We start from the raw sequence: 23,821 nt of genomic DNA, 5'->3' as shown, positions 1-23,821 counted from the left end.
TTTTCTTTTGTATTCTTGTTGCGGGCAGTCCCTCTGCAGACTAGGGATGTGCAGGCTCGGATAGGTTCGAGTTTGCACGTTGAGTTCGGATTTTTCCCTCCAAAAAAACGGAACTCAGAAAGAGGCAAAACGTCATCTTACATGGACGAACATCATCATTCCTGGACTTTTGTCCAGGAATGATGATGTTCGTCCATGTAAGATGACGTTTAGCCTCGTTCTGAGTTCCGTTTTTTTGGAGGGAAAAATCCGAACTCAACGTGCAAACTCGAACCTATCCGAGCCTGCACATCCCTACTGCAGACTCAATCGGAGTAATCGTCCATCATGTGACGATCCCACCTTCCTTGATATCTTTCTTCCATTACCTGAATATCCTGGTGGGACCATTCACCCTGTTCACTTAAATCTCCTAGATTGGACGGGAAGTGATCTACTGTAAATGACTGTACAAAAAATTTACTATAATCATGTTGGCACCTACTTTCTCGAAACATTTTAGCATGTTGTGGACTAATTCATGATAGTTGTCTGCCTTGTGATTGCCTAAAACTTTTTGAATGACAGACACATAACTCAGCCATGCTTCAGATTCGGTTTCAGTCATAGATGTGGTAAAATTTGGATCCTTCCCCAGTTTCCGTATCTGTGGGCCGCCAAAAATTCCTGCCTTTAATTTTTCATTACTAAGAGATTGAAATGTTCGACAAATATAAGTGAAACAATCGCCTGACCTGTCCAATGCTTTTACAAATTGTTTCATTAAACCCAGTTTGATATGGAGAGGCGGCAGTATGATTTATTTTTTTTCCTCTCAAGGGCTCATGAATGATGTTGGCTTCTTCTACAGTTATAACTTCTCTTGGAGGCCATACTGTTTGCTGCCAGTGATTTTGTTTTGCACGACTGTCCCATAAGCATATGTAACAAGGATACTTCGTATATCCACTTTGCTGCCCAAGCAGAAAGTTTACCATTTTTAAATCGACACAAAACAGACCACTGATGCTGAGAATAAGCTATTTTTTCTAAGACTATCTTGATATTTTCATACTGTTCTTTACGTTTTTTTTGTTGAATCACCGATAGGAATCAACGCAAATTTATTCCCATTGTGCAGTAATACGTATTTTAAGCTCATTTTAGAACTATCCAAAATGCCGCCAGTCTTCTGTTCGATATTCTGGTAAGCCCATCATCTGGAAAATATTGTTGCAATACACAATATTGTTATCTTGGCTAAAGAATGACAGTATGGCTTGCTCTCTATTTCGATACAACGTTATAGTAACATCCGGCTCAAGACAGTGCTTTTCTTGAAGTCTGGATGCTGAGAGCTCAGCTCCTTTTTTCGATAAATTCAAGTCACAAATCGTTAATTTCCTTTTGAGAAAATTTGTTTGGAGTAGAGGAACTTTCTTCAAACTCCCTTTCATCTGTGTCACTTGCACTGGATGAAATTAACATTTCCACATCATCAAAATATGGGGAATTGGTTGTGGTGGGACAGAGAGAGGGCCAAACAAAGGAACAGGAGGTGTGCCAACTGCGTCACTCTGTCCTCTCTGTTGCTCCTCTCTGTATGCTGGGAGGAGGTGTGGCTGTGGTCTATGGATGTCTCAGCAGTGCACTGCCACACCTCCTCCCGATGAGGGGATTTGAATGTGTTGTGTCTCAAACGTAACTACCAGCTACGTTATCACAAATAAAACAAAATATTGTTATTGTTGAAAGAGGGTGGTAGTTAAAAAAGCAAAACTAAAACCTAAAACTAAAGCAGGGCTAGACTAGTAAGGTACTTGAAATGGAGAAAATAATTGAATTTTATAATTTTTAATTAATTTAAAAACTGGAGCCAATTCAGCTATAGCGAAGGTCTAATGCAAAAATAGGACCTGCGAGTACTCTCAAACCGATCTTAAATCCTTGGCAAAAAAAAATAATTTTTTTTGGTTCCCCAGTGATATGAGCGTAGGAAACACAGCGTGTCAATAGCTTTATCGGTATACAATCGGGAAGCCGGCTGCCGGAATCCCGTCAGCTGGCTTCCCGACTGCTTTATCCCGGCGTGGGATAAATGACCGGCGTCTATATCTAGACCCGTGTCATTTCCCCGACGCCGGGAGACCGGCATCCTGATCGAAGGGATGCCAGGCGGCGCGAGCTGCGGGGGGAGGGGAGGGTTAGGTTTAGGGCACCCGGGGGGGGACTTAGGGTTAGGCGCACCCCCCCCCCCGGGAGGGTTAGGCTAGGGGGAGGTTAGGGTTAGGCACCCCTAAGGAGGGTTAGGTTAGTTTATACTTACCTTAGCGACGATCGGGATTTCCAGCGCTGTCGGGCTTCCGCTGCCGGGTACTCTGCTATTGTCGGCCAGGTGCTGCCGGGATTCAAACCGCCAATTCATACCAATTCCGCTTTAATTCCCAGGCGTTTGCGTACTTTGGTGCAGATGATGCCTGCTGCTGAAAAAGACCGCTCTGCCTCAATAGATGTAGCCGGAATTATCATAAATTCATAAGACTTTTTAAGATGCAATCCACGCTTTCCATTGCTTTCACACAATACCATCTCAGTTTTGACGGCTTTCGTCAAATCCTTCTCTTTATTAGACTGACCCTGGAAAAGAAGGGGTTGGGTATGATATCCCGGCGGCTAAATAGCCACTTGGTGAAATGCCAACAGCGGAAGCCCAATAAGCCGAAATCCCGACAGGAGAAGGTAAGTAGGCTAAACCTAGCTCTGTCCCTCCCCTAACCCTCCCGGGGTGGTGCCTAACCCTAACCTCCCCCTGGTGGTTAGGGTTAGGCCACCACCAAAGGTTAGGCCAACGCTAACCTGTCTTTGTTCGGGACGCCTATCTTTAATCCCGAGTCGGGACTTCGACATTGGGATACCGACGGCTGGCAACCCGGCCAGCTTTAAATTGACTACATCCCAAAAGATGATTGTGTCAAAGAATCTTTCAATGCCAGTTTCAGTTGCTCTTGTAGGCTTATTTCCACATCCCAGCATTGTCCATCTTCAGAATAGTTGATCTCAATCTTGTTCATTAAACTGCAAGATTCAGTAACTTAATCACATTCACATGACGAGTCACCACCATCACCTCCAGGCGTAGATGGATATAAAAAATGGAGACGTAGCAACAATGCTACCACAGTTCTTTTGACCTTTGCTGATTTTGCACCTGTGAATGTAGTGTCATTTATGGCCCGTGGGTTGTTTAAATATTGCAGAATGCATGCAAATTAATTTCTACGTTTACTAAGTCTTGTGCGAATAGCAACTGTGAGCTTCTTCACCATTTCTAAATACTGTTTATCCAGAAAATGTAATTGCAGCATCAAGTGTGATGAGGTTGATGTCTTGACGACACAGAGCTTCTACAATGAGTTTGACTGGCTGCATCGTTGACACAATTTCCTGTGCACTCTCAAAATCGGCATCTGTTAAATGAACTTGAGACTTGACATCGATCATCACCTTCAGGATACAGCTCCTCAAACGTACAAATCTACTTAACATTTCAAAGATGCTATTCCACCGTGTCTTGCAGTCGAGTATCAAGTTCATCTTGTTTCCAGTTTCAGCTCTTACGTACTTCTGTAGCACATTATAGTTTCTCAGCGGTGAATATCTGAAGAGTTTATTGACTGTCCTAACTTGGACCAGGTGCTGGTAAACTTCTGAAAGCTCTGCAATGTCATCAACACTGTTGTCAGTGATTTTAAATTCATCCTCCTCATCTTCATCATCTGAATCATCAGATTAGATGTTGGCTGTTGAAGCTGAAGGACTGTCAGGGTGCTTGTACAATACAGCCATAACAGCTAAATAGATGCCATGAGCATAGCGCAGCTGCTGTTTGACTGATATGAGCCGGCACACTTTTTTTTTTTTTCATTACACTGCACCACCAGTACAAATGGCAACGATGTCCTCTTGGAGCGAAAGTCCAAATATGGAGAGTTTCATTTCCAGCATGTCCACACAATTTTCAGGTGCCATTTATCTAAAGACTCTAACCATACCGAGGCTCCAGAACGTAGATTGCCTGATGTGAACAGTGATATTCATGTACCGTCTGTTGCGAGTAGATGTCCACTCATCAAACGTTAGCCTGAAGTGTTTTCCACTTGCCTACAGCTTTGCAAGTTCACTTGCTACAAACTCTCTTGTCATCTGTCCATGTTCCATGACAAGTTGTTTGTTGAAATTTCAACATAGGCCCAACTGCAGCATCAGCGTTTTTCTTCTTGGTTGTAGTAGTCCATGCAGACTACTACAAACTCCTTTAGACTTATACTACATACTTTACTGCTGCTTTTGATTTTGAGGCCAGCACAGTAGCTGGTGGTGGTAAACCAGGGGACCTAGGGGCTGGGGGGGGGTCACATCAAGAGTCTGCTTTGTTCAATAAGCTGGTTACGGTAATCAATGACAGACAGACATCCACTCCTCTGTCCTCCGTCCAGAGTCCACACTGTTGAGTCCTGACATCAAACAAAAATGAAGGTAAAATTAAACACTAGAAATAATAAAGTATTTTGCTTGCAGTAGTAAAAAAAAGCAGTATTTGACTCTACGTAAACTTTTTGCATGCTCCGTGCACTGCATACCCTCTGAGTCCCCCACCCCAATCAAACTATATCCATAATCTTATCCAAAAAATACAAAAAAATTTTCATGAACAGAAAAATGAAACAAACACACACTGTACACATTGCAAGAAAAAAAATCTTTTGGGAGCCAACACCACAGGAATAAAACGATTCATGACCCAGCGCAGCACAGGCCCACAGACAAATGAACAATTTTTTTTTCTCCCATGAGCCTGTGCTGGGCCATGTAATCTTTCATGGCCACTGGCAACACCACAGGAATAAAATAATATTTATGGACTACCCTGGCCCCAGCCCCTCATAGGAATAAAATAGCTTTCAGGGCCCCCAGGGGTGACCTGCCCTAGCCTCCTTACATACCACAGGGTGACAGGAATTATCAAATAAAATCTACATAATCATGGCCCAGCCATACAGGAAAATTAGGAAACTGTCAAGCTGCACCATTCTGCAACCATTGAATAAAATAACATCACTAACTCGCATCCAGTTGGATTCCAGTCCACTACTCTCTTGTCCACTCCAAAAGAGCAGCAACAGAGGGGTGTAGTGGTGAAAGCAGGGCCCAGGCAGCAGGCATTGTCTCACTGGGCTGGGCAGTGTGGAACAGTAGGGCAGCCGCAGGTCTCCCTCCTCCCATCCCTCAAAGTCCCGACTCCAATCTATATCATCCCAAGTCCAGGACCGGCAGTACTGATGTGATGAGCCCTCTCCTCTGCACACAACTTTTGTGACAGGCCTGCTCAGCCACGCCGCTGCTCACTGCTGTGCAGTTGAGTGAGCAGTCCACCTCCTCTTAAGATGGCTGTCGGACATGACTGAAGGGGAGGGCTGTGCTGCGCAGCGTGACCTTTGACGCCACGCACAGCTGGGCAGCATCTGAGCCAAGTGCTCAGGTGCTCAGCACTGCGCGGCATAAAGAAGAAACCACACTTGCACAGTTCAATCCAGGGATTCAAATCCCGACAATTTTGTCCCCAAATCCTAGGATTTGGGGATTGGCCACCCTAGAAACGACCCTCAAATCAATTTACAAAGCAGTGGAGGATTTCACTCATGCCGGCTTTAGTTAATGCTTGGGTGAACAAGGTAGAGAAATGGGCGGAGCAAAAGGTTGACTGCCTTCATTCTAATGTTCCGCGAGCTAACATGATCTCTCCCCCCGCCCCCCCTAGCCGAGCACATTAGAGAGTTGGCTATATACCTAGGAGATGCAGTCATGAATGCTGGCCAGGTGAGTTCCAGGATTTCAGCTTTAGCAGTGGACTCTCGCCGTGCCCTCTGGCTTTGGGCTGGCATGCAGATGTCGAAACGGGCCCCAGAGGCCCTTTCCTTTTCCGGTTATGTTTTGTTTGGTCTGGAGTTAGACAAGTTCATTGCTCTGGCCATGGGAGGCAAAAGTACCTTCTTTCCTTCATCCTCGGTGATTCCACGTTGGCTATAATGAAGACTCTCCTTCCAGGCCCCTTTCCGTTTTTTTGTGCCAAAACCAGAGTTGCCCCATCTGTGGCTAGAGGTGAAAAGTCCAAAGGACGACAATCCAGCCCTGCCCGTCTCACGGATCCCAAGTCCACAGACAAACTGGCAGCATGGCGGAATCCCATCCCACTTGGGGGCCCCCACAGTGGGTGCCCGACTGTATTGTTTTAAATACATTTGGCTCCAGACTTGTTCAGAAGTTTGGGTACACAATATCAATATTGTATCCGAAGGTTACAATATAGTTTTTGTTCTCCCCCAGTTCGTTCGTTTTTTTTTTTTACCACAGGCCTGCTGGTGTCTGTGCAAAAGCAAAGGGTGCTGCAGCAAGCAATAGACAAGCTTCTTGCCTCTGAGGTCTTGGTTCCGGACCCGGTGCATTAGTGCACTCAAGGTTTTTACTCCGGCCTGTTTTTAGTTCAAAAGCCGGACGTTTCAGTCTGGCCTATTTTTTTAAACTCAGATTCTTAAATGTTAATTTGAGGTTTCACCGCTTCAAGATGGAGTCCCTACACTCTGTGATTGCGGGTCTGGAGGCTGAGGAATTTGTTGTGTCCTTGGACATCAGGGATGCTTACCTCCATCTTCCAATTTGGGAACCGCATCAGACATCCGGGACTCTCATTACCAATTTCAAATTTATTGGTGTTTACCAAAGTGATGACACTGATGGTTCCCCATATGCGGTCTCTGGGGGTGTCCATTGTACCATACCTGAACAACCTTCTCATCAAGGCTCCGTCGGCTGAGACACTTCTGAGTCATGTTATCTTAACGCATCAAGTTCTCATCCAGCGTGGCTGGATTGTCAACTTCAAAAAAATCCAGTCTGGGCATGACACTCAACACCTCCTTATGGGAGAGCGTTTCTTTTGGGTCTTGTTAGTACAGCGTTAACTTATGGTCCTCCACAACCTGGGCACCACAGTGTCTTGTACAAGTGTGTTTAGTAGCTGCTATTTCAAGATGGTGACATGCATTCACTCAGTGAGTGGCAGATTATACCAATGTATGTCTTGTGAAAGACAAATTGGGTCCATATCACGTATCTATTGGAAGACCATCCAGCACTCCACTCCTGCAAAGACCCATAGCAGCCAGTCTCCCTTCTGCATGCAGTTCGCTTGACTTTGCTCTCCAGGGGACGTGTGTGCACTAGCTTTTTCTCCAGAAGAAAACTCCTTACCCAATTTAACAGCTCTGCATCTGTCAATTTTCCAAGAGACCAAGGGGCCTTTTTATCAACAAGTTTTATTATACGCAACGAGTGATAAAACTCAGTGTGTATGATAATGGTGCTCCAGTCAATCAGCTTCTAAATGTCATGTGTTTTAAAAATTACATTTGGGAGCTGATTTGGCTTGAGCACCCTTTATCATGCTCAAAGATATTTGATCACTTGTTGCGTATGATAAAACCTGTTGATAGGCACCCAAGTATGCAGCACAGGGTCCAAACTCCCACTTTAGCACAGATGTAGCTATGAACTATCAACAACTATTAACAGCAAAACAGTCTTATGCTAATCTGCAGTTGCCCATTGCGATCCTTGGAAACAATACCCGCATATGGACCTCATGCAATCTTATTGACCTACCTATCCAGTCTTTAGATTGTCACCGAGTACATAAGGGAAAGCATTAAAACACGAATCTGCCAGTCAATCAACTCTCCTAGTCAAGATAGTTTGTCCAGTATGTTATAGCAGTGATACAGGTCATAGATGGCATGAAGGCCTTTCACTTTTCAAAGCATAATGAAAAGTGATTTTAATTTTGAAACTCACCTGATAGACTTTTTAGAGATATCTGAGACAGATCTGTAGTGAGCCAAGCCCGAGACACAGGGGTGAAAGCATTTCATTTTTTTAACTGGAAACTGATGATTCTCTACTAAAGGCTTAATGGTCAATCCACTTACCTTCGAAGGGTGCGAGTTGCCATGGCGTTAAAACGCTGGTAAAATTGTGTAAATTCGTGCTCCGAGCCGGGGGTGAGAGATGAGGTGCTGTTGCCATGGTGTTTAAAACGCCGGCAACAGTACCTCATCTCGAGGCCCGAATTCAACATTTTTGCTCATAACCCTATGGGTCAATTTGCGCTATTTTATTTTTTATTTTCTATTGCTTTGCCCACAGTCGATTTGCTAGTGTCTTGCCTCTAAGAACTACAATCCCTCTTATTGATATTGCAATCTTCAGGTGTACAATAAGAGGTTGTGGAAATTAACCAAAAGCTTTTTTTCTCTAGTTCTTATTGGTTGTTAAGCTAAGGATATTAGAAGACCTCTGAACCTGGCATCATATCTTTATGACTTCCAGGTCCTATTTATGAACTATTTATGGGTCAATTGGGAATTGCCTCCTGCTCTTTAGCAACCACTTGTATTGTTCCCTGTCTGACCCATATGTTCTCATCATTGTGAGCCAGAGGTATTAAAAAAAAAAAAAAACTTTTCAAGTCCAACTACTAAACGGTGAGGTGGGAAGTTTGGTTATGATGGAACAGAAATTTCTGGGGCATCATGGATGCATAGCTCCACAACTTTCAATGCTCCCACCAAACAACTTTATTTTCTCTCCCGAGTGCCCAAGAACTCTGAACACATACAAGCCTCCCAGGCTACTATTCAAAGGCTTCTAGATGTGGCAATTTTCAGGTTTACAATAGAAGAGCAGAGAGTTCTAGGCATTCTACTTCAATCTTTGCCTGGTGCCTAAGATGGATGGATATTACCAGTCTATTTTGCTGTCCCTCCTAATGGAGCACTTGATAATTTTGTCGATGACTGAACAGATCAGGCTGCGCGTTACTTACTGGCATGCTCAAGGCGTTCTGGCAATTCTACTTTGTTTTTATCTTTCCCTAAAAGATTAAGTTAGAATTGGAAGGTTTTCACCACCCATGACTCAGAATTTCCTTGTACATTTTTCTGACCCACCTTATTGCTTTTTGGACACCAATGCCATACATTTTTTGCATATTTGCTTTGTCAAGGTTTCTTCTTTCATCAGGAGTTGGCAAGTCTGGTTTTCAGTAGATACTCCTTGATTTTTATCATTGTTTTTTCTTTCCCTGGCTAATGGTCCAGGGGAAGTAGGGACAGGGAGTTTATAGGGAATGTGGGGTATAGACTGACTTCCGGGCCCGGTCTGTATCCTAGAGGGTGGAGTTTACACATCCTTTATGCTCCTTGTTGAAGGGTATTTGACCAGAAGTACAAAATAATGGTAATTTTCCCTTGTTTTGAAATTTAACTATTTATCAACTATTTTGTATTACATTGCAAAATATTTTTGGTTATCTTACAGGAGGATTCCCAGGTGGCATGCCCAACATGGGTGGCATGGCTGGAGGATTCCCAGGTGGCATGCCTGGAATGCCAGGTGTTAACGAAATCCTCTCTGATCCAGAAGTTTTGGCTGCTATGCAGGTAAAAATACAAAACCATTTATGACCATAACTCAGTAGTAGTAGTACAATGTGCTAGACAGTGGCTTTCAAGGGTGCATAAAGTGCTGTGAAACATAAAAAGGGTTTTAAATATTCAAAATCCAAATCTACTGTTTCCATTGTAGAAGTCACTAGCTGGCACAACTGTGATAATGTTTATGGTTAAATTTAAAGAGAGATTAGAAAAAAATAAGGAGATTTTTGTTCTTACTGGTAAAATCCTTTTCTCTGAGTTCATGGCGAACACTGGAGATCTTGAGTATAGGTGGAGCTGGAGGAGCCTGTGCACCAAATAGTTTGAAGCAGCAGCTTCTCCTATACCCCAGTCCCTGCAGTCAGTTACTAGTAAAATACTAAATCCCAAGGACTTGGGAGTAGGAGGAGAGAAGGAACGGACTAAGCACATAGAAAGCAGTCACAAGAAAAGGGTAGATACCATGTGATCTATATATGTGCCAGAAACAAACCCCTAGCTGGACATGGGCGTAAGGGTGGGCGTCCAGTATCCCCCATGGCCTCAGCGAAAAGGAATTTTACACATGAAAGAACAAAAATCCAGTTTTCTCTTTTGTCCATGGGGGACACTGGAGACATGGGGACGTCCCAAAGTTATCCCCTTAAGGGAGGGAATGCTCCTGTGTTGCAAGGAGGACCCATCACCAAGACTAGTATCCCTAGAGGTGAAAGAGTCCAATATAAATATTGTGAGGATTGCATAGAGTACCACACAGAGGCCTGGCAGTGTTGTTTCACAATAGAAACCTGCCCAGCTACCCCAAGAAGCACCCACTGACCTAGTGGAATTCACTCCAGCCAAGTCCAGGGTCAGCTTGTTGGAACAAGGGAAAGTCGGATGACCAAATAATGAATCTGACCTATGGAAATCCTGAAGGAGTAAGGAACAAGTGACCGCTTCTCCAAAAAAGGAGGCACCTCAATTTCCAGGGTGATATGAAATGGATAAGCCAAAATAGGAAAACAATCAAGACTTGTGCTGAGGATTGCCGAGTCCTGTGGGTATCAATGTGATATAGCTCTCAATTGAGGAAACCCTTCCAGCAGGAGAGTGAAAGCGATTGGGAACACAGGCTGTCCCGGGGGCCAGCAAAGGTCCACCGAAGCTAGGACTCGAATGGATGAAAATGAAATGGCCCCTAACACCAGAAACAAACTCCACGGGGCACCGAGGGTAAGGACAGCAGACTGAACCTGAAGCACCCCCAGGAGGAAACTTGAACAGCCTGCCTAAGAGCACACTTGCAATGGAATAGACTGGTCAGGGTAAGACGTACCCCTTTAAGAGAAGAGTCTGAGACCTAAATTCAGTAGAACAGTCACAAAAGCTTTCAGATTATGTACGGAGTACCTGCCCAGGTAGGTACACAGCACCCAAGAATAGACTCTGAGACCCTGGTCTCCTGGCGCAAATCCCGATGTGCACTCTGTGTAAAAAAAAAAAACTATAGTTGACGGGTTGTTGCAATGGCCTCTCTGACAAGTCGGTCGAGTGAGGTTTAGGTGTAGACCTGAGCCCTAAACAGAAAGTTTAGCCCCAGAGGAAAATTTCCAAGGAGATAGGGAGACTACCAACAGTTGGCAAAAGAACCTTGTACCAAGTCTTGCAGAGCATAGCTGGGGTCACCCGAATCGCAGATCAGTCTACCAGCTTAGCCAGCGGAGAACCGTCGGAAGCAGGGACAGAGGTGGAAACACTTTAACCAGAAGAAACCATAGCAGGACCTGTGCACTCTGTAGGTCAGTTAGTGAGTAACTAGGAAGCAATTCCATATATAATCTTACCCTCTGAGAAGAAAGTAAAGGGCATGGGGACATCTAGAAATATGCAGATTTAGAGTCCTGTAAGGATGTAAAGTACCTTCACAAAACATCTCAGCAACACAGAGAAAAGAGTAATAAACCCCAACCAAGGGAGGCCCCCAGCAGTCGACTAGGGGATAGTTAGTGGTACACTAAACGGATGGTGAAAACGAATCACTCGAGATTAGAAAAGTTGGACAAGAAAATGATAGGCTTGCATAACTAAAGGACAGTTTAAGCCACACTGACTTGATAAATGGTTAAGTAATTCAAAGAAGCTCAGACCATACCCTAGTGCAGAGGTTCCCAAACGCGGTCCTCAAGGCTCCCCAACAGTTCAGGTTTTAGAGATTTCCATGGTTGAGCACAGGTGACTTAATTAGTACATCAGTCAATTTGGTTTAACACCTGTGCTTAACCATGGAAATCTCTAAAACCTGAACTGTTGGGGGAGCCTTGAGGACTGCGTTTGGGAACCTATGCCCTAGTGGAAAGACCCTGAAGCTGTACATGGTGAACCAGTAAAATAAACTGATCCGCTTAACCAAGGACTCAAGACCGGTACGGGAATGACCTACCCACGTACTGCAGGCATACCATAGACCTTAAGGCACCTTATGGTCTTTTTCTTTATTGGAGTATATTTTGTGAGCAGGGTAGCACCTTTTCCAATATTCCTTTTCCGTATAAAGATGGCAAGAAAAGTAGGAATATTTATTGGCAAATACCTACGCAGAATAACAAGTAGGAAGGGTGAAATTAATTAGAAATATAAGGATCAGTGCGGATTCTTTCTTTTCTTTAAACCTTGTGGATACGCCAACAGGTGCCAGGTCCTAAAATCTGACATGGAACCTGTATACAACAAAAGATACTTATCCTAGAGAAGAATTTTCAGTACTACAGCATGCCATGCAGCCGCCGTATTGTGTAGAAGATGCGTTTAAAGGTCACCCAACATCATCAACCGGATAGTTGGATAAAGAAGGTTAGGTCATGTAGATGGGTAGAAATAACCCACCAAGGGACACCGCATAATCTGAGAGGCCGCGGCTGCTCCTAACTTCCCCAGAGTGATTAACCTGCCTTGAGCCAAAGGCACCCTACCCTAATCCATGTGGGTAATGTCGTGGACATACACACAGAAGGCAATTGGACGCACTGCAAGTTGAACATCTTCTAGAATAAAGGTGGGACTGGTCTGCTGGAATCCACCTCATGTAATAAAGGAAAAACAGGCATTTGCAAATTGTATCCCCCTGAAGTCATAGGGTTACTAGCTCAGAAGCACGCTATAATACAATGTAATACTAGTCAGAGGAGTGTATGACCTCTGTCGCCATTTTTCTTTTTTTTGTAGAAATGACATACAAAACAGTGAAAATAAATTATATATATATATATATATATAATATATATATATATATATACACACACACACACACACACACACACACACACACACACACACACACTCACTCAGGCCTCACAGCAATATATATATAAATATTATACCCCATGTAGAGGGGCACTCACAGTTCCATAAAAATAATGCCGAGGTGCCTTCCTTAGGGATAATGTAGCATATCAGTGTCCATATGAATCATGAACAGGCGGCACTCCACAGACTTTGTAAACAGGTGAAAGTTGCTTTGTTACCAACGTTTCAAGACCTTTAAGGCCTTGTCATCAGGGTATAAAAGTATATAAGCGTTAGGTGCTTACCTTAAATAGAGATGTGCAGACAAAGTGAACCAGTGCGCGTCCTCGAGCCTCGTCAGACAGGGTGTCGCAGGATGTATGACGTCACTGGGTGCGCCGCTGACATCAGTGGCGCTGGCTGAAGCAACCACTGGAACCCACAGACGCCAGAAATAGAGGAAGAAAAGTGTCAGAAATTAACCGGAAACATACATCGCGGCACCGTGCAGGAGAGGGAAGAGGATTATACATACTTAAATAAGGCAGTACAGCAATAGTACCACAAGTGTACTTAAAAAAATCAATGTGTACATAGATAAAATATATAAATATATACTTAATGTGAAAAGCGCATATATTAAAAATAAGTGGATCATATCTATACATATGACACATGAATAAATCTATAAAATCTAAAACAACCAACAATGGGCTATGTATTAAACATATGTAAATGCTATGCGATATGGCAGCTCCTAATATATCTAGTGTCCAAAGAGGGACATATGCTACAGATATTCGATCTAGTATTAAGCAGACTATGTGAACAAGAAACAAGCGGAACATTAGGAAATCACATAACGGTATTCCAAGAGATTTTATCATTTATTCCTCTTGGATTGATGGTATCCAGAAGGTGGATCCATCTCGCCTCAATGTGTAGAAGACTTTTAGCCCGATCACCTAGGATTAAATTATAAAATCTCTTGGAATACCCTTATGTGATTTCCTAATGTTCTGCTTGTTTCTTGTTCAAATAGTCTGCTTAATACTAGTTCGAATATCTGTAGCCTTTGTCCCCCTTTGGGCACTTACTTTCTCTTCTGCTCGCTGAGTCTCTGATTTGGCAGTGCTCCTTGTCGCTCTTCATTTTTGATTTTTCACCAGGATAAAGCTGTTCTTTATACAAAGGAGGATTACCTTCCTAAGGTAGTGTCCCTGTTACAGCTTTTCAGGCTCCAGACCTTGCTGTAGGTGAAGCCTCCCTGGATGTAGTTCGTGCTCTCCGTATTTATGTGGAGCGTACAAACTGTTAGAAAATCAGATGCTCTTTCTACTTCAGGGTCCATAGGGTATCCACAGGATACCTTGGGGTATAGGTGTGACGTCAGTCGCAGGGCACCAAAGAGTTAAGCTTTCAGCCTCCCAGGATGCACTAGGTCCCCCTCCTATACCCCGCCCCCGGGCCAAGGCACCTCAGTTTAGTTTGGTGCCCGGCCGGAGTCGGGTGCACCTGTTGGAGTGGGGGCTAGAAGAGCCCCTGAAGCTTTTTCTTCATGCAGCTGTGGCTGCACATCTGGATGAACAGCATGGACAGTCAGTCCTGACGTCCATGCTGTCTTCCCTACACCCCGCCGGTACCAGAACGCCGGTACTGATCCGGGGATGCTGGTGGGCGTCTGGGGTCACAGCTAGCGGTGACCCCCAGATGCTCCGAACCATGGCCGGATTCAAGGGGGACAGAGGTAAGCAGCGGGGTCCCGCGGTGGGTCCCCGCTGATCACATGGTCCTAAGTCCCCAGGCAGGGGGCTCCCTGGGGACTGGCTGCAGCGTGGAGCCAGGCGACCAACCTGCGCTTCCACTACCCCCTGGGACAGCGGACCGCAGCAGAGCGGTAGCGCTGCGGCGTCCCAGGGGTTAAATGCATGCCAGGGGAGCGTGCCTGCGCCTCCCCCGCTGCACACAGCCCTCTCTGCACTGTGCTGACTGGTCCTGTGTCAGCGCTCCTCCCCCAGGCCAGCTTCTCTCTGCTCCTCGGCGGCCATCTTCTCTGCAACGCATGGTGAACGCTGCTGGAAGTCTGGAAGGAAGCATCGTGGTCTGGGTCCCCCCGCATACCTCTCCTCCGCTGTGGCTCAGGTCTGTGTATGCAGCGCTGTGTCCTACCAGGCCCTGTGTCTGTGTAGTTGAGTGATCAGCGCTGTTAGTGCAGGAATTGTTATTTCTCTGCATTGTATGTGACTGTGCTAGCGCTGCCTGTAACTTTTCTTCTCTAAACTGTCAGCTTTATTACTGTCCCTGTTCTTTCTGCTAAAGCCCTTGCGGTGCGGTGCTGCAGGGTGGTCTCTCGCCTATTTAATACTTAATTGGTGAGAGAGGTCACATACGTGGTGCCATCATGTCTGAAAGTGATTTTCCCCTCCGGCTACAGTGTACCACGTGCAAAGTACCGTTAGCGGAGGGGGAGGGTAGCGCGGAGGGCCTTTGCCGGCAGTGTTTGTCCATGGCGCGGCCTATTACGGTTACAGCACCGGTACAGGAGCCGCCCTGGGCTTGTTTCGCTCAGGCGTTAACAGCTTTAGTGGGCCAGTTAGCTCCGCAGCCCGCGTTTACTCCGATGGGTTTGTCCCAGCAGTCTGTGGTGTCGTCACCCATGCAGGGGTTCCCACGACAATTGGTGGTACCCCACAGTCTCCCTATTTCCCCGCTCCCGGGTTCTCAGGAGCCAGCGTGGGTTAACTCCCTGACGAGTTCTGTACAGCACTTGTCGGATGTGTTGCAAGGGGAGTCTGTGATGCGGCCTCATAAAAGGCCGGTGGCGTCTCTGTCCGCTCCTTATGAGGATGACGAAGGGACGTCTGATGATGGGGAGATTCTGGATCCTTACGATCAGGAACCTCTCCATACTAAGGACGCTGATGCTAAGTCCAAAGTATATATTCCTGGACTTATTCGGGCGGTCCGCACAGCCTTGGTGATTGAGGACGAAGTTCCCCCAGCGGCTAAATCTAAGTATGCCTTTTTCAAAGATGTGAAGGGCGATGTCACAGTCTTTCCTCTTTCGGGTCAGTTTGTGGACCATTTAGAGGAGGCGTGGAAACAACCTGGCAAAAGATACCAGCCGCAGAGACGCCTGGCGGTGGCTTATCCGTTCGCGGATAATTATTTTGCTAAGTGGGAATCCCCTCCACAGGTGGATTCTCACGTGACCCGTCTTGTCCGTAGTGCCACATTGCCGATGCCATCCATGTCCTCCCTTAAGGATGCTACGGACCGCAAGGTAGAAATCTGCCTGAAGTCCGCTTATTACCTTGCAGGGGGGGCAGCACGGCCGGCTATGGCCATTTGCTGGGTTGCCAGAGCGATGGAGCGCTGGGCGGATTCATTAGAGGCTTCTTTTGAATCCGACTGTCCGGCCGAACAGGCGGAGTTGATTGGCAATCTCCGTGATTCGGCCACCTACATCAACGAGGCGGCTCTAGACATTAGTACTCTGGTGTCTAGAATTTCTTCAGCAGCGGTAGCTGCTCGTCGCACCTTGTGGCTGCGATCCTGGAAGGCGGACGCAGATTCTAAGAAAGGTCTGGAAGCGTTGCCGTTTACCGGAGAAGTTCTCTTCGGTCCGGATCTGGATAAGATTGTGGCCACGCTGGCGGCAGCCAAATCTGCTTGTCTCCCGTCGGCCGCTGCTCCTTCTGGTTCTGGACCATCGTCCTTTCGGTCATCTAGGGCCCAGGGCAGGCCCAAACCACAGTCGTTTCCTCGACAGGCTGGCCCTAAGAAATCGGTCAAGCCCCGGAAACAGGCATGGAGTACCAGACGTCCGGCCCCCAAGCCAGATGACAAGCCTGCGGCCTGACGGTCCGGGTCTCCCCTTGGGGGATCCCAGGGTGGGAGGCCGCCTGCTGCAGTTCTCCCGGTGTTGGTCGTTCACTACAACAGACACTTGGGTTCTGGAGGTGGTCTCCCACGGGTACGCCCTCTCCTTCCGGCACAGACCCCCGGCTCGATTCTTCACCACGGGTCTACCATCAGACCGGAACAAGGCTACGGAGCTGCGGAAGGTATTGCACACTATGCTCCAGGCTGGAGTTATAGTGCCTGTTCCATTCTCCCAGAGGGGCCAGGGTTTCTATTCAAATCTATTTTTGGTACAGAAACCCAATGGGTCATATCGTCCGATTCTCAACCTCAAAGCACTCAACAAGTCTTTGCGGGTCCCGAAGTTTCGGATGGAGACCCTACGGTCCATCATTCTGGCGCTGGAACCTGGGGACTACATGGTGTCATTGGACATACAGGACGCTTACCTGCATGTCCCTATTCTTTTGCGCCATCAAGAGTTCCTTCGGTTTGCAATCCGCAGCGACCACTTCCAGTTTCGGGCGTTACCTTTTGGCCTGGCGACAGCACCACGTGTTTTCACCAAGGTGATGGCGGTCATGGCGGCTTCTCTGCGGCTGCAAGGAGTCCGCATGTTGCCGTACTTGGACGACCTGTTATTGGTGGCAGGATCTCCAGAGCTCCTGTTACACCACTTGGACCTGACCATTGCACTGCTGCAACGGCACGGCTGGCTAATCAACTGGCAGAAGTCCACTCTAATCCCGTCTCGGAGGATTCTGCATCTTGGAGCCTTATTGGACTCGGGACAGCAAAGGATCTTCGTGACGGAGGACAAGATCTCTGCTTTACAGTCAAGGGTGCGCAGTTGTCTGCACAGCCGCCGGGTGTCCTTACACTCGGCGATGAGGTTACTGGGCTCCTTGGTGTCGGTGTTCGACATGGTGGAATACGCCCAGTTTCACTCCAGACCTCTGCAGCACCTGATCCTGTCCAAGTGGAACGGGCTGCCTCAGTCTCTGAAGTTCCAGACGATTGTGCTCACCCCGGAGGTTCGCCTGTCCCTTGCGTGGTGGTTAAAGACGACCCACCTCAACAAGGGACGTCCGTTCTGGGTTCCAAATTGGGTCCTGTTGACAACGGACGCCAGTCTTCGGGGCTGGGGAGCAGTTTCGGGTCCACACTTGTTCCAGGGCAGGTGGACGCCGACAGAAGCGGAGTTTCCAATAAATATCGTGGAACTCCGTGCGGTCTTCAATGCTCTCCTGCAGGCACAGCGGTTTCTCCGGGGTCACCCGGTGCAGGTCCAGTCGGACAATGCTACCACCGTGGCCTACATATACAGGCAAGGAGGAACTCTCAGTCGGGCGGCTCTCGTAGAGGTCTCTCGGATCCTGGTTTGGGCGGAGCGCAATCTTCCGGCCATATCAGCGGTCTTCATCCCGGGAGTGCTAAATTGGGAGGCGGACTTTCTAAGTCGCCAGGACGTTCATCCAGGGGAATGGTCCCTGCACCCGGACGTTTTTCAACTACTGGTGGACAGGTGGGGTCTTCCAGAAATCGACCTCATGGCGTCCCGGCACAACAACAAGTTGCCGGTGTACAAGTCTCGCACAAGAGACGAAGGGGCATCTCTGGTGGATGCTCTGTCCGTCCGGTGGACGTTCAGGTTCGCATACCTGTTCCCTCCGGTCTCCCTTCTTCCACGGGTGATCCGGAAATTCAAACAGGAAGGAGGGACGCTCCTGTTGATAGCTCCCGCGTGGCCCAGACGGCACTGGTTCTCAGACCTTCAGGGTCTGTCCGTGGACAGTCCTCTGCGGTTGCCGCTACGACCGGACCTTCTGTCTCAGGGTCCTTGTCTTCACCCGGACCTGACTCGGCTGTCTTTGGCGGCGTGGCTGTTGAGACGGCCATGCTGAGGTCCCGGGGGTTTTCCAGCTCTGTGGTGCGTACCATGTTACGAGCTCGGAAACAGTCTTCCGCGAGGATATACCATCGCGTGTGGCATACGTTCTTCCAGTGGTGTCGACCGAGAGGTTATGCACCGCGGGAGTTTCGTCTGTCTCGGATTCTCGCCTTCCTGCAAGCGGGACTAGATCATGGGCTTCGCCTTGCTTCTTTGAAGGTACAGGTTTCGGCCCTATCTGTCTGGTTTCACCGTAGGATTGCTACAGTCCCGGTTGTGCGCACCTTTATGCAAGGTGTTCTCCGTATTCAGCCGCCCTTTGTTCCACCTGTGGCGCCTTGGGATTTGGCTGTGGTCCTGAGGGCTCTCCAAGGACCGCCGTTTGAACCACTGGGCTCAGTGGATATTAAATGGCTAACAGCTAAGACTGTTTTCCTTCTGGCCGTTGCTTCAGCCAGACGTGTTTCTGAGTTAGGGGCTCTTTCTTGTAGACCCCCTTTCTTGGTTTTTCATGGGAACAGGGCAGTGCTCCGCACTCGGCCCGAGTTCTTCCCAAAGTTGTTTCCCAGTTTCATGTTAACGAGGAAATAGTTGTTCCGGCCTTTAACTCACCGGGTCTTTCCGTGGGTGAGGCCTCTTTGGATGTTGTGCGGGCCTTAAGGACTTATGTTGACCGCACTTCTTCGTTTAGGAAGTCGGACGCTTTGTTGTCCTCTATGGCTTCTGTAAAAAGGGTTGGCCTGCTTCAAAGCAAACTTTGGCAGCCTGGATCCGTATGGCTATTTCTGAAGCTTATCTTCATGAAGGCCTACCGGTCCCTCCTTCTCTGAAGGCTCATTCCACTAGGTCTGTGGGTCCTTCGTGGGCAGCTCGACGTGGTGCCTCGGCAGTTCAGATCTGCAAGGCTGCTACGTGGTCTTCTGTCCATACCTTCGTGAGGTATTACAGGTTTGACACCTTCGCCTCTCAGGATGCTTCCTTCGGGCGGCGGATTCTCCTTTCTGCACAGGAGCGTCCCCACCCTTAAAGGATACTGCTTTGGGACATCCCCAAGGTATCCTGTGGATACCCTATGGACCCTGAAGTAGAAAATATGAGATATGGTAAGAACTTACCCTTGTTATCTCTATTTCTACGAAGTCCATAGGGTTCCACAGGACTCCCGGCCTGTCGCACCTGTGCTGCAGATGGGCTTTGCTCTGGTCACCGGTTTTCCGTCTCCCTCTGGTGAGAATGTGATTCTTGTATGTGTCCAGATCTTTGTTCTCTCTCTTCCTTCTCCTCCTCCGGCCTATGGCTTGGTAACTAACTGAGGTGCCTTGGCCCGGGGGCGGGGTATAGGAGGGGGACCTAGTGCATCCTGGGAGGCTGAAAGCTTTACTCTTTGGTGCCCTGCGACTGACGTCACACCTATACCCCAAGGTATCCTGTGGAACCCTATGGACTTCGTAGAAATAGAGATAACAAGGGTAAGTTCTTACCATATCTCATATTTTTTGTATTATATGGTTTTCACAAACTAGGATGGCCAGCTAATAAGCAGACTCTGGCGAGATGGCTACGCATGACTATCAGGTGTACACACAGGCTGATCTTCCTGTCCCAAGCACATTCTACTCTGTCTGTAGGGCCATCGTGGGCATTCAGTCGTGGTGCCTCTGCTGAACAATTGTGCGAGGCTGCCACGTTGTCTTCTGTCCACACTTTTGCCTCTCAGGATGCTTCCTTTGGGTGAAGAGATTTCCTTTCTGCTCAGGAGCATCCCCCACCCTAGGTGAACTGCTTTAGGACATCCCCATGGTATCCCTGTGGATCCCTATGAACCGCGAAAGAAGAAATACAGAGTTATGGTAGACTTGCCTAGATAACTCATTTTCTTCGAGGTCCATAGGGTCCACAGGATGCCCACCCTAACACACCTGGCTTCATTGGGTGTTTTTCTTTCGGGAACAGATTACCTCATCTTCTGTAAGAGTTTCTGGTGTACGATTGTTCTTCTTCTGCCTTTAGGCTTATTAACTAAACTGAAGTCCTATGGCTAGGGGCGGGGTATATATGGAGGAGAAGCTTTAACTGTTTGGTGCCTGGTCTTCCAACCATAATATCCCCATGGTATCCCTGTGGACCTCGAAGAAAAGGAGTTATCTAGACTAGTCTACCATAACTCTATATTTGGGTCAAGAGATACTATAAAAATACATGTAAACTATAACAATAGGATGGAATAATTACAGGTGTCCTCATACACTGTAGCTTCATTTGCGCCAAGTAGCACCGCTCGCCGAGCATCTTTCTTGCTCAAAATGTGCATCTCATTTGCATAACAAATAACTGGCAGAGACAAAACTGCTCTAATAAATTACCCGGTCAGTTTGGTGTATGATATTTGTACATATGTGAGCGAATGAATGTGAATCTGTATACGATGTGCTATGGTGCAGCAGTCGCAGCTTTTTCTTATGCCAAGTTCCATTTTGCTTCATCTGCGACTTTGGGGCATATTCAATTAAGACGCGAAAAGCAGTTTTCGTTGAAAAAGTTTCGACGGTGATGTCATTTCGCCAGACAAAAACTTATCCCCGTATTCAATTCCAAAGACTTTTCGCCTACATGGAAAGTCAATGCATTGGCATGAAACCAGGCGGTAAAAAGTGCAGAATTGTGGTTGTGTGGTGCAAAGGTGGGGAAACCACCCTGCACACTTGGGACAGGTCCCCAAAGGTTACCTGCGTCAAAAAAAATTATTTTAAATATTGAACACCCCAAAAAATGACCTAGAAAAAGGGGGCAGAAAATAAACAAAGTTGGGGTACAAACTTAAAAATTAGCGAAATAAGCTTTTGGGGGGTCAGCAAGTATGGTGGTGTGTTTTTTTTTTAATTTTTTTTAATTGCAGGTGCTTGCTGAAGGTGCGTTTTTCACATTTTTTAAAACTTAACTCTTGTGATTTTTAACCATGCTTGCACCCATTTTCATGTACCCCAAAACACTGCTAAATGCTTTTCTTCACCACTTGTGCAAAGACGCTAAATAGCAGCTATTAAGGGCATTTAAGTACCCCAAATAGCTTCAGTAAGGCTATTTGGGGGCAACTACATTGATCCCCAATGTTAGTGCATCTTTTGGGGGGTGTCAGGCTGATTTCCCAAATCTAACAGCATTTTTCGCCTGTTTGAGTTTCGCCGTGCTCCGTTTTCGCGTCTTTGGAATTGAATAGGGCGAAAAGCGGGGCCGCACACAAAGTTTTCGCCTCCAAAACACGCGAAGTCGGCGAAAAGTATGGCAGGCGAAACTTTTCCAACTTTTCGTGTCTAATTGAATATGCCCCTTTGTGTTAAACTAATTAATGTGTGGTTAAAGTCGCAGCCCAGTGTCTAGTACACGTTCAGTGGTACTTCACTGCGTCTGATGCGAATAATACACAAAATGTAAAGAAAAAGATGGTATGCTACAACAACACTCTCCTCCTTTTGCTGTTTAGGGTTATATTTCTGCAAGAAAATGATCCGGCTCTGAGAAGAGATTGATCTGTAGGAGTGTTGGGGGGGAACGATGAGTCCTAGACTATTAACATGCATTAATATTACTGAAATTTATATATAAACTGGTATCCGTATATATTTCCACTGACTCCCCGCTCAAAATTTTCTGACTCCGACAGAAATGGATTTTAGAGAGTGACAAAGATGCGTCACCGTCTATTCAACATCTATTTATGATACACGTGTGTTTAGTTTGCAATAAATGCTCTAAACTGGCTATTCATGCAATAACCTATTCCCTTTCATGTTTATATTGACCATTCTGTAACAGAAATCAGGTAAATTATACCCTTCCTTCTGGTACACTTTTTTACTTACAGTAAACGCTCTAAATTTTCCTTTTACATGCCACAATTCATGGTTCAGTGTTATGGAACTGGGCATTGATAACTAATGCTACTTTTTTTTTCCGACTCCTAGGATCCTGAGGTGATGGCTGCATTTCAAGATGTAGCTCAAAACCCAGCCAACATATCGAAGTATCAGAGCAACCCGAAGGTGATGAACCTGATCAGCAAGCTATCTACTAAATTCGGAGGAAGTGCATAAAAGATTTTCAGCAACAGAATTATGGTGAATAAACGTGAATGAGAAGAACTCATGGACCTCTCAATGTTCTCATGATTGTCCACTTGTCTCTTATACTTTGTGAAATGACATGGCTGTATAAATACTGTACCACCGATAACAAAAGGTGTTAAAAAAAAAAATATAATAATTGAAGTGTTTATAGATTTGAAAGATGATATACATTGTTTTTTCTTTCTTATTTCAATCTTAGCTGGATTATACTAAAGACTATTTCAATTACTGGACATTTTCACAAATACAAGAATGCCACTTCTCTTAGCAATATCTTTTTTGAATTGCAATATAATAAAAGACACTGAACTGTAAAAATATGTATTTTTTTCTTTTAAACTGTAAAAGGTTTGGTTTTATAATTTTAGAATATACTGTTGTGGTCATGTAATATGCACCACCATTTACACACTTTTATGAAAACACCACCAAAAGGGTTAGACGATCTGTGGCACACCAGCTGCTATGGAACTACACATCACAGCATGCCCTGCCACAGTTTTGTTATAGCATGATGAAACACAGCAGCTGGAGTGTCAAAGGCTTTCCCACCCCTAGTTTAGATCTCCCCACTAACCTTCTAGTATGTTCCTGCCTTAAGGTGGACAGGGTTAGAAAAGATGGTTTTCTACTAGGCAAAATCCTCTGTGCTAGTTGCATTGCTTCCGTTTACCTACCATACAGTGAAAGGTGGCATTTGGTAGGAGACTGTCACAAGCAGAATGTCCTCTGGGTGACTTTAAACATTTTGCCACAGAAGTTTCAATAAATGGCATTAATATATTTATACGCAATGATCATGTACACATTTTAACAATAATATTGGTTGACATGATGGCTCTAAATCCAGACCCTGTTCAAAAGTGAAACTCTCATAAAAGTTAATTCATTCGTAGTACAGAATCGACTCCAGCTAGACAGTAAAAACTAAATGGTAGTAGTAACGCGCTATGAAGAGAGCAGCTGGATAAAAGGGTTTGTCAGACCCAACAAAGGATAAGCAAGAAAAAGGTGTATAACCAGCGCTAAACAATTGTAAATGATGGATGGTTGTTTAATATACATTTGTTTATTTATTATAAAATCTAAAAATCCGTAGTCTACAATTTCATATATAGATATTTCTCATATTGAGGTAGCATACCAATATA

At 46.1% G+C, this 23,821-nt stretch overlaps 1 protein-coding gene across 1 annotated transcript in view; it reads left to right on the top strand.

Moving 5' to 3' along the window:
- ST13 (ST13 Hsp70 interacting protein) overlaps positions 1 to 22,986 on the top strand; it is a 90,690-nt gene extending 67,704 nt beyond the window's left edge. Inside the window, exons 11-12 of the mRNA XM_088468000.1 lie at positions 9,412 to 9,533; positions 22,509 to 22,986. Of these exons, the coding sequence (XP_088324126.1) occupies positions 9,412 to 9,533; positions 22,509 to 22,637 (251 nt within the window). The 3' untranslated portion in view covers positions 22,638 to 22,986. The remainder of the gene's footprint in view (positions 1 to 9,411; positions 9,534 to 22,508) is intronic.
- Positions 22,987 to 23,821: the final 835 nt, after the last annotated feature.

This window comes from Taudactylus pleione, unplaced genomic scaffold (genome assembly GCF_031769625.1).
Source record: "Taudactylus pleione unplaced genomic scaffold, aTauple2 ptg000080l, whole genome shotgun sequence".
Taxonomy (NCBI): domain Eukaryota; kingdom Metazoa; phylum Chordata; class Amphibia; order Anura; family Myobatrachidae; genus Taudactylus; species Taudactylus pleione.
Note: the sequence above shows the minus strand (reverse complement) of the source record. Positions and strands in the feature narration are given on the sequence as shown.